Source organism: Perissodus microlepis, chromosome 10 (genome assembly GCF_051167445.1).
Source record: "Perissodus microlepis isolate ML-2025 ecotype Zambia chromosome 10, ASM5116744v1, whole genome shotgun sequence".
NCBI lineage: Eukaryota > Metazoa > Chordata > Actinopteri > Cichliformes > Cichlidae > Perissodus > Perissodus microlepis.
In genome coordinates, this window is record NC_140470.1 from 23,833,182 (window position 1) to 23,845,202 (window position 12,021).

General features: G+C 39.8%; 1 protein-coding gene across 2 annotated transcripts in view; it reads left to right on the forward strand.

Moving 5' to 3' along the window:
* Positions 1–12,021, forward strand: part of jade2 (jade family PHD finger 2) — a 224,543-nt gene that overhangs the window by 107,206 nt on the left and 105,316 nt on the right. For both annotated transcript variants that reach the window (XM_084940743.1, XM_084940742.1), the window contains exon 5: positions 8,523–8,677. In XM_084940743.1, the coding sequence (XP_084796869.1) occupies positions 8,523–8,677 (155 nt within the window). The remainder of the gene's footprint in view (positions 1–8,522; positions 8,678–12,021) is intronic.

Below are 12,021 nucleotides of genomic sequence, written 5' to 3' on the forward strand. Positions count from 1 at the left end.
TCACTCGGTTGCTAAGGTTTGATGAATGGATTTGTTGGATTTGAAACTTATTGGTTTATCTGTAAACATCTTTTTTTTTTTTTAAAGATGCTTTGTTATTGTATAGGGTGTTATGTTTTTTTTTTTAAAAAACACACACAGTCTTTTCCTATATAAGCAAGTATTTTGAGTGCCTAAACCTAACCAGCAAGTTTAAAGCAAAAGTGAAAAAGCAGTGAAACCAGTTCAAAACACACAGCTCCCAAACCAGTGCCTCCTACATGACATATTTGAGCTTTTGTGCCACCACCACATGAAAATGTGGATTAATGATAATAATAATAATAACTTTATTTAAAAAGCGCTTTCAAACAAAGTGCTGTACAGCTATTTCAAACTAAAAAGATAAATAAATAAAAGCGATACATAGCAATACAAGTTAAAAACAGTAAGAATTTAAAAACTAGAAGGCATAGAATTAAGACATGTAAGATAGGGTGAACAAAAGTGTCTTCAACTTAGTTTTAAAAACCTCCACAGAGCATGCCTGCCTAATATCTTGAGGGAGGTTGTTCCACAAAAACTGGGCACGAAAAGTAAAAGCAGGCTCTCCAATTGTCTTTTTTCTGGCTCTAAGAAGCTTTAGAAGGCCAGAGTCCTGAGATCGGAGAGCACAGGATGGAACATAAAGGTGTAAAAGGTCAGAGTATGTAGGTGCCAATCCATTTAAAGCCTTGTAGGTGAGCACAACCTTAAAATCTGCTCGAACCTGACAAGGTAGCCAATGAAGAGATTTCAGTAAAGGGGTAATGTGCTCAAATTTCCCAGTTCTTGTTAAAATGCGAGCAGCTACATTTCGCACCATCTGTAAACCTCTAAAACTTTTCTTTGGTAGCCCAGAAAGAAGAGCATTACAATAATCAATACGTGAAGAAACAAATGCACGAACAAGAACACAACTTGTTCCTCAAATGGTAAAAGGCGGTCTTTGTTATCTCTTTTACACGAGACTCGAAGGAGAGCACCATGTCGAACCACACGCCCAAGTTTTTTACCTGCAATTTATTTTGTTGCAAGATTTAGAACAGCCAAAAAACCCCTCAAATGACAGCATAAAGATGTCTCTTCAACATCAGTGTTTGACTCCATGGGATGAAAATAGTAAAACATGTCTAGTTAATAACAATCAGCCTGTTGAATGTCCATTTCCTCTCACACCTTCCAGTTCGTGACTGTTTGCCTCCATCATTTCACTCTCTGCAAATTACCTGGCTCTCAAACGATCCCACGAAGTTCCAATAAGTTCCTGTAAAGCCAGCATAGGCTTTGATTTATCGACTTGCTGACACATCACAGATTAAGACCCATTTCATTTTGCCATCAGTGTATTTAATTGTTTTTCTGCAGTGTGATTTAGTGCCAGAGCTCATTTTCCTTGAAGCTCAGTAAGCATAAATAGTGTCAAACAGCGTTGAATTCCTTCTCGTCGCAAAAAATGCACCTATGAGGGCTGGAATTTTAATCATGGCTCTCATTTTTAAGCAGGGTGTCTTGTTTTGAAGAGGTGAAGGTTTTGGTCACTCCTGCCAGCAGAAGTGACAGGTGTCGCTGGCAAATTTAATCATCTGGAGCTAATTAGCAGAATTTTCTTTTCAGAGTTTGCTAAAATACATGAATTTCTCTCTGACAGGTAGTGTGGCGTAAAACTAAAGTGGCAGATGGAGAACGTTAAGGCGAAGCTTAGTTAAATCTTATTATATAACAGCAGACTTTCTTTCTTTCTTTCAGCTCATTTTTAGCATACGGATCCATGCCCTCCCCCCTTCCCTTTTTCCCTGTTTAGTCTTCTATGTTTCCATCCTCATTTAGAATGGCTTCCTGCTCTTCCTGAGTGATCTATCAGGAGTTGAGGTCTGTTTAAACTAGACATGTCCTGTGTGGGGCAGAGAGTCAGACAGAGAATTAAGCCCAGCCACTGTCACTTTGCTCACACTGGAAATATTTTCTGTAAACACCATCCACTTCATCCCTCCTTGAGAAGAGATTATTATTGGCATTTCGTGTAAAGGAGGAAAGTGAGATTTACACAGCGGTGAGAAACATGGGAGTTGGGAGATAGAAGAAGGCTAGGCTGACTTTTTACAACCCAGTGTATCAGCGAAACTGTACAGCTCTTTCTGCACCTGTTGCATGACAGTTTCACTCGCTTACTGATTAGGAACACCTTTCTTTACAGGTAAGCTTTTAATATAAAATACTGGCTTTGGTACAAGGGGATTCCCCTAAGCTTCCTGCTATTTCTATGTGTATGATAAAGATTAAAAGGCCACCAGGAAGACGCATTATTCTCCCTTTAGACACAATTCAAGTGACCTGCCAAACATTTAGCATGAGAAAGTGAAATGAGATCTAGCATAGACATAACATGATTTTTTCCAGTAAGGCTGCCAAAATCTTGGTATATTTCACTGAGGCAAAAGCGTAAGAATCGTTCGCGTCAGTAATTTGACCCAGTTCACTTTTTCTTTTCACTTTTGCACAACCAATCATATAAAACTCCCGTCCTCGCTGTCCAAGCTCGCATAACATCCTATTCAGCGGTGTTACGCCACAAAATATACTTTTACAGTTCCCACTCCTCGGCTCCCCAGAGGCACATCCCGTGTAGCAGAGTAACGGCAGTCCCGCTCAGGGGCTTCAAGCTGAAGAGAGGGATTTAAGGGGAGGTGGAGGGTGTTTGATTTGCATTGTTTTAGGATTCAGAGCCCCCAACGCGTGGAGTTCCTTCTGAATATTTCATTGCACACACGATTAAGATCAAAGCCAAGTCATGTGTTGTGTTGTTATGACTCCGAGGAGGAAAGGTTTAAATTCTCTCCCTCCGTTGCTTTTCTCAGTAGAGCTTCTCAAACGCAAACACAAGTGTTTCCAAAGAAAAACAGAAGAAAAAGGGTTAAGAAATTAAAACAACTGCATCTTATAGAATAAAGATTTTATTGGCTTTGGCTTAAAATGTATTTACTGATTGTCTTCTTTTATCTTTCTAAAATTTTCCTAATAGTTCTCAGGTCAGATGTGTATGCTTCTTTACTTTGTCATGATCTCGATATTGTCACAAAAATATACATCCAAAGAAAAACAGCGTCAAAAGTGGAAAATCTCCAATCACTTTAGATGCACCTGCAGCTGATTTTAAGAACAAATATTAAATCATTCAGTCACACGACAGCAATTCAATGCATTTAGGCATGTAGACGTGGGCAAGGTGACCTGCTGAAGTTCGATCTGAACATAAGAATAAGGAAGAAAGGCGATTTAACTGACTTGCATGGTGTTTTGTGCCAAATTGTCTGGTTTCAGTATTTCAGAAATTGCTGATCTACTGGGATTCTCCCACACAACCATCTCTTGGGTTTACAGAGAATGGTCATTAAAAGAGAAAATATCGAGTGAGCAGCGGATCTCTCTGTGAAAATGTCCTGTTAAGGGCAGAGGTCAGAGGAGAAAGGCCAGACTGCTTCAAGCTGATAGGACAGCAACAGTAACTCAAATAACCACTCACTACAATAACGGTATGAAGGAGAGCATCTCTGCTGTATAAAGAACAGCACAATGAACCTTGAAGGAGATAGACTATAGCAGCAGAAGACCACACCAGGTACCACTCCTGTTAGCTAAAAACAGTAAACTAAGTCACCAATTCACCCAGGGCTCACCAAAATCTGAACAGTAGAAAAAGCATGGCTCCATCCTGCCTTTTATCAGTGGTTGAGGACACAACAGCCTGGTATTGAGCATCCCATTATGATCAGTGTACTATGGCTGATTTCAACAGGATATGTCGCAAAGCTCAGGTAGTCTCAAGCATTCTGGTTTCTTGAACCATGACATTGACTTCGCTGTAGTCAAATGATCTGCACAGTCATCAGATCCCAATACAGTTGAGTACCTTTGGATGTGGTGGAATGGGAGATTCACCTCATGGACGCGCAGCTCAAAAATCTGCAGAGACTGTGATGCTGTCATGTCAACACGGACCAAAATCTCCAAACTCATGTTGAATCTACGCTATTAAGGCAAACGGAAATGGTGGGTGTATTTTAGTGCAGAAATCAACCTAATCAGCGACACACTTTTTACACATGAGAAATGCTCGCCTTACTTCATGTTAACAAAGCTATAAAAAGGTAGTACTGTTGTTGAAATTTGATGAGCCAGCCTTTGTGACTTTGAAATAAATCTAATATTTAAAAAAATTATTTCTCCAGTTTGCACTTAATACCATAAAAGGGCAGAAAATCTATTTACAGCTTTCCTGGAAACTATAATTGTTTTCAGTATTGACGGATGACTCTGCATTTTTATCTCCACCTACCTTGATTTGATAAAACCTGGACAAAGGGAGAAGTTGTGCACCTACTTTTGTTTACCTATGTTGTGTAACTGAGTGAGTGTGCATGAATGATGTCCATGTGATTGTAGGATACACGATACTTATCAAAGGAGGAACACATTTACTCCTGATAAGCATCACGTGGAATGACTGGATGTTATTGTGAGGTAATCTTTTCCCTTCGTGTTGTTTTTCCCATCTCATTTAACTTACATCTAAGCCAGAGTATATCGCTAAGAGAGTAAAATGAATTGGGAAATGGTTCCTAACATGCTAACTACTTTACAAGATGAATCAGTATGTCTCTTGTATGTTTGTTCTAGCTCTTTCTGGACTGATTAATGCAAAAAAATCAATCTATTTTCACGGATTGATGTTGGTACCGGCCGGGCGATTGACATCTAACCTTTCAGCTATTTTACGGATATAACTGGTGTGAAAATTTTGAATTTTCATCTCTGTTTTTGTTCTTTTATCATTTTCGGGTTTCGCTAGAAGCCAAACAAACACCATTCCAGTCATAAAACAAAATGTAATAAAGTCCATATTAAAATAAACAACATGAAGACTATCATAAAATCCAATAGCACTGGGCTGATAACATCCCAGCATATTACACTGCTGATGGGTTATTACATTATGGACTGGGTATTCAGTTTTTGCTGGATTATACTGAAGATTTTTCTTAGTACTGTTCATCCTATTAACCAGAATCGGCTGTGCTATCTGCAGAGAAATACTTCCCATTAAAGAAAGGATTTTTTCCTGCTTAAAATAAAAATTACCCATGTGCTATATGTAGGAATCATTTTAAAGGATTTATGTTTTCAGTAGGATCCAGTGGGAAACGGGGAGGAGTAAGGAGCAGTGAACTAACACAATTTTGGTTCTGGGCGTTTTCTTACAGCATTTGCTGTTAAAGCCAAGTGTCTATAGAATGACACCAGCCTTATCCTTTAATAATGAAACAACACCAACCTCCATTGTAATAAGACACTTGTTGCTTTTAAAGTTACATAACGGAAACAGCCAGCCCAGAGTCCCCATTATGGAACCTATTCTCCCTCTGTGTGTGCTTGTGCATCTCTTTTCTCCCCTTTGCCACTTAACTGGCCAGGCCTGTTTGTCCAGTGTCAGATATCAGCCTGAAAGCAGGCCAAAACAGGGTCTGATTTCCTGCTGTTTTGTCTTCGTATATAAATATATTCGAATTCAGCTTTTCTTTCTACCTGATACTTGGATGATGGAGGGAGATCAGTAAACCATAGTTGCAAGAATGTTACTGACTTTCAGTGGAAAGTATGTAACTTATGATTAGAGATGGTCGGGAACGCGTTACTTATTTCGTTACTTTTTTCAAGTAACGAGTAAAGTAAGGGATTACCATTGCAAAAAAGTAATTAGATTACAGTCACTTTCCAGTAAGCATGCAGCGTTACTGCGTTACTAAACCGTGATTTTGTTTGTGAGAGTGTCTCATGACAATGACGACAATGACGTACGAGCGTGCGACGTCCGTGTAGATCAACAATGGATAATATGGAGTGTGGGACAGCGTGCAACCATGTAGCGTTTAAAGCTTGTAAGTACTGACATCACTTTGAGTTTGATTCTGTAAAAAGTGACAAAACTCTGCGTGGGAAGCAACACGCATAAAGTTAAAAGATATAAATAAAACAAGTTTTAAAATGAGACTTTTTTATTTGATTACATTTTATATGATGGATTATGCAGAAAAAGTAGAACTGGTCTGAAAAGATAATAAATAAAGTAAAGAATTACTTTTGAAAATAATTCATCAGTAAAGTAACGGGATTACTTTCTTGAAGAATTAAGCAGTAATTAGTAACTAATTACTTTTTTCAAGTAACTTGGTCAACACTGCTTATAATTGGCATGCACCAATTAGCATACATGCAGTGTTGTGTCACATTTTTCTTGCGTTTGCTTCTCCTTTGTTTAGTTCTCGTACACTGTGTTTTATTAAAGTCAAATTCCAAATAACGATGGATCTCGTTCTGCTGTTCTGATCTAAACATGGCAAACAGAAATTAAAGACAACATGTTAACCAGCAACAATGCTGCTTCTCTGTACTGCTAAAATCCTGGTTTTGAAATACTGTAGACTCAGAGTACACACAAGTTAACAATGACTGTGCTGTGTTCTGGGCTACTTTGACTTGGATGACTCAAAAACAGATTAGACCTGTGTTACAAGAAAGTTGGGGTAAATGTTGTGTAGACAGTATATATTGAGACTAGGGAAAACAAAATTATTGCAGTCTTGTTGCTTTTGAAATAGTTGCCTTGAAGATGGGGACCAGGACGGCGCTCCCCATCCTGCAGTCAGTTGGAGTCTTCTAAGGAGCTTTGGTGATAAAAGATGATCAAGACTGTGATAAAACGGCAATAAGACAGTGATAACTCAGATTAAGTGTCAAAAATTGCTAATCTGTTACTTTCTACATACACAGCTATAGAAATGTAACAGAAATGCACATAAACTGCTTACGTTCAGAGTCAGAACATCACAGTTTTGAACACTAATCCAGAAATTCCTCCACAAATAGTGACATAGTTGCTGCAGGATGCCGACTTAACTGGAAAATGACATAGTTGCTCAGCAACCTCGCTTCTGTATAATAATACAACCAGAAAGCAACCAGTTGAGTCGAGCCTTTTATTGCAGAGAGCTCATTGGATGAGATGACTGTATACACCAGATTAAAAACTTATTCTGGTCTGTTCATAACATTTATCTTAAAAGCTTTTTTGCTTTTACATCGTTGGTTTGTGTTATTTTCACGTTTAACTGAGCTGGCAACTCCCGTGAAACGTGATTCTGGTGAAGACAGCGGATTTAAATTGTGGCAGCTGTTTTGTGATCATGACGGCACCAGTGGTGGCGGTGATAATGAGGAGGATAATGATAATGACGAAGATGAGGAAGATGATCTCAGCGCTGTTTGATGTGACAGTAGTAATGGAGGAGGCTGGTAATAAGTAAGCGGTGCGATAATGAGCCGTTGAAGGCCGGGAGCAATACTGAGAGCTAAAGGTTGTTTGTTGTTTGTTGCTGTGATCGTGACGCACTTCACCTTTTCACGCAAAGGTCTCGACTTCAGTGGCAAGCGAGTGAATAAAAGGGTGTGTGTTTGTTACTATGCTAAACACAGAGATGTTTTGGAGAAATCGTGGTGTTCGTGTGTGTGATCTACTGTAAATGCTGTCTTGTTTTTTTTTCGCCTATTATTCGGGTGTGGTCGCTGCCTTCGTGATGGGGCGTATGCGATTTATTTTGTGCCTTTTCGTGTGTTTGTTAGTTCTTGCAGCGTCCCAATGCTTTATGTGGGCCTGCGTGTGTTTATTAGTCTTTATTGGTTCCCAGTGGGTTGAGCAGAGTTCCTGACCCCATTTCCTGCTGTTGTTGACAGACAGACATTTGGTCCCCAGGCTCCAGAGACTAGACAGTGCCTGAAGGAGCGTTGTGTCACTGCTGGCCACAACTGCTTGATTTGTCATTGGGTCTTTTGGGTTTTTTTTTTTTTTTTTAATCTGTCATACTGTGATTCAGTATTTGTGGACAATGAGGTCAGGACCTGTCTGTAAGGACTTCCTCGTAATTCATGTTGGTAAAAGGAGTCCACTTTCCTCACAGAGCACATGGAGTTTTAAAAAAAATTCACAGATCTGTGAATTTCACAAGTCACCGGATACAGTGTAACACTAAAAGAGAGTAGAGGATAGTGCATGGATAACAAACCAAACTTGAATTTTGGCAGTTATCTGATTCTGTGTGACAACCACCCATATGAAAAAGAAATAGTAAAAACTTATATGATTTACTCATGAAAGTGGCCACTTTCTCATTACTTTCATATATTTTTTCAGTATCCAAAACATACAAGTTTCATTATATAATCTTTCAAGGGATCTTATATCTGTTTTCACTCTTGTATGCTTTTCATACAAGTTTCACACAAGACAGATACAAACTTTATAAGATTTATATATATCTTTTCCATACGGGCAGTGACATCGACCCAACATGTGACATTTGCTTCAGAGGATATTCATGAATACTAGAGTTATTGTTGCTTCCAGGCCACACAAATAAAACTCTCTGCATGCATCTTCGTTTTGGTTGCAGGTCGCTGCCGGAGTCGACAGGTGGTCTGTCCAACAACGAGCAGGAGAGGGAAGGTGATACTCGGCCTCCTCCCACCCAGCTCTACAGCTGCTATGACCTGGATGACCTGGATGTTGCCTGGCTACAGATAGTCAACCAAGAGTTCAGACAGATGGGTAAGCACTGCATTATTGATAATAATAGCCTGTATACACTGAGGAAAATCTCACTTAACCTGTGTAAATGTAGGGCTGTTCCACTCCGCTTGCGTAGCGTCAGAAGACTTTCCAATGGCTGTAAACACGGTTGTAAAGGATGAAGCGTTGGAAATGATGTGTTTTGACTTGTTTTTCGTCTGAGTGTTGACCTCTATGAAGTGACTCACCCCGATGTGTCATAAATGATGTGTTTTCACTTCATGGGAGTTGTTAGCTGGGTAGTGTGTGAATTTCATTCCCCCTGTAGGGCTGAAGCTAAATATCAGAGATTCTGCCCAGTGTTTTATAAGCTTGACAGGAAAGCATGGGAGCGACTCTTTAGTTTGTTTTAAAGAGATATTATTACTTAGTTATTTTTGTTGTTTTATTACTACATTCAGTTCATATGGAAAGCTCTCCTGAGGAATGAGACTGGCAGCTAGTGTTTTTAAGTAAAGAATTAATCAGCTAAAGAGGTGCCGTAGCATTTTCTTTTTATTTCACAGGTAGGTCTGTGTTTTTTCTTTTCCATTACCACCCATTTATAGTCTCAGAACCTTTATCTTATATGTTCCAGCAAACACCAGCCTTTCCTTTCATTTCTTTTTTAAATTGAAAAATCACTCTATTAAAAAAAAATACAGAAAAAGCCTTAAAATGAGGTTTTCTGAAACTTGCAGATGCTGTGAATATGTTGTAGTGTTGCTGTGTGGCCTCTTTTCTTTCTTTTTTTTTTTCCATTCTCATTATTCCTTCTCTTTCGCTTCCTTTTTTCCTGACACTCTCCTCTCTGCTTTTATACATCCCCCATTTTGCCATGGTGACAACTGCTGACCCCGAGCATCTCTCTCATCTCTGCCACTTTACTCAATATCTGATCGGCTCCTTTCAGATAAAGCATAGTAATTGTGTCTATAAATCCCCGCTGGGGTTTCAGGCTTTATTTCTGCTGCACATTCACTTTAAATCAAACTCGGACGTGCGTGCGCATACACACGCGTACTGGCAGAAGCTTCTCATAACCTTCAACGCTAAACAAAACAAACAGACGGCTGATTGGTTCTGCTGGGTGAGGCTGCCGAATCATGATGGGATTATTCAGCGTTTTCTGTCTCAATGCTGCACATCCTATTTAGATTTATCTGTGTATTTTTGTTTGTGTTCACAATATGCTCTTGGAGACCAAATGTTGATCCTGGACATGCTGCAATCACTGATTATTTCAGGACTTTTGTTCGATGGTGTTGCATTATTCAGCTTTAGGGTTGTCAAAATTGGCAAAAAGTCTCAAATATACATTTAAAGACCTGGACGGGTACGGCCAATTCAGACACCGCACACTGTTACTGAATTATTCAAGGCCCAAATTGAACTCCTGCAGGCTCAGGTTGCACAATGTACAACTTCATAACTTCCCACTAAGCACACAAACTACTAAAAACTACTAAAGAAGAGTAACAAAGCAAAGAAACTTGGTAAATGTTAAGCCCTAACACTGTTTGCTTTCAGCTGGTAGCTGATTCTACAATATTAGCTTCTCTTCTTTGGCTCCATGTTAAATCAAGAATTGAATATAAAATCCTTCCCTCTACATACAAAGACTTGTATAATCAGACTCCATCACATGGTACCTTTTGGTACCCGATTATCCTAGTAGAGCACTTTCTTTCTTAATCATTCAATCATTCATGTAGCACACCCTTCAGTTTCCAGCACCAGTTTGGGTTCAGAACACAAACACGATCTCTGATTTCAAATTAGGCTTAAAACTTTACTTTTTTTCTTAAACTTATAATCACTGCTGGATGAGGTGACCCTGAATCATCTCTTAGTTATGCTGCTATACTCAGGCATGATGCGCTGACCACTTCTCCACGCCCCATGCCCCCACAATACTGCTTTTCATAAAACTTTCTTGTAGTTTTGTCCCGTCTCCCTTTATGCTACTTTCTCTATTCTCTTCCTCGGCACCCTCCAGTCCGCCGGGATGATCGGACATTCCTGTGTTGGTTTTGTTTCTCAGCCATCATATTTGATGTAAATGGTAAATGGCCTGTATTTGTATAGCGCTTTTACTAGTCCTCCCTTTACACACCCAGTCATCCACCCATTCACCCACACACATTCACACACTGGCGGAGGCAAGCTACAGTTGTAGCCACAGCTGCCCTGGGGCAGACTGACAGAAGGGAGGCTGCCATATTGCGCCATCGGCCCTTCTGGCCAACACCAGTAGGCGGTAGGTGAAGTGTCTTGCCCAAGGACACAACGACCGAGACTGTCCAAGCCTGGGCTCGAACCGGAAACCTTCCGATTACAAGGCGAACTCCCAACTCTTGAGCCACGATCGCCCCTTGATGTAAATCCAGGATCAACAGTCCAAGTGACCAGTCACATTGTTGTGATGCCACAGTTTTGCTACCTGGAAACACAATTACTCCTTAACCCCGGACACTTTTTAATTATTATTTTCAGAATAAACAAGGGTGGGTTTTAACCACATCGTAAAAAATATGGCATCACAGCAATGCGATTGATCAGATGCACCAACCTGCCATGGAATGTGGCCGCCCCTCCCTGGGCCCGGTTCTGCCGAAAAGTTCTTCCTGTTAAAAGGGAGTTCTTCTTCCCCACTGATGGGTGGGGTTTTCTTTCTTGTATGGTCGTCACCTTACAATCTAAAGATCCTTGAGGCAACTGTGAATTGGCACCATATAAATAAAATTGAATTTAATTGATAGTTTTCAGTTATGTTTCCTAATCACACTAGGCTAAATCGTTCATTTCGTTCTCCTTCTCTGTCTTTTGTTCCCCATCTTTTGCTCGGTTTGCACAAACAGCAGCGTATCTTAAGTATGAAGCTGCACGAGATGCACCAGCCTGTGCTGACTTTGCCACACAGTACATGTGGTATTACAAGCGGATAACCTGGAGCCTAACAACTTTTCTTGTGAAAATCCAGCTTTGTGCCGCTGGGACACAGCCAGCTTGTGGCTTGTGCTTTTTGTTTTTTTCCCCACAAAATCAAATATCATTTTTTTTTAAACATTCAATGATATCATACGTGTTTACAATATTTGTTGGCAGCTGTGTTTTGCTGTAGGAAAATGTGTCTTCTTGGAGAAAACTGGGTCATTACAGCAGCTAAATAAACATGAATTCTGATTATAAGGATTAGTAACTCTGGGTTACTGTAAGATCAGAGTGTTTAGCATTACGCTGCATTGAGTAGATTAATAGAAATACAATTAGAGAAGTGCATTAAGGCACAGTGAACATGAAAGTTTGAAAGCCAAAGCAGTCAGGCAGACTAGAAGAATCAA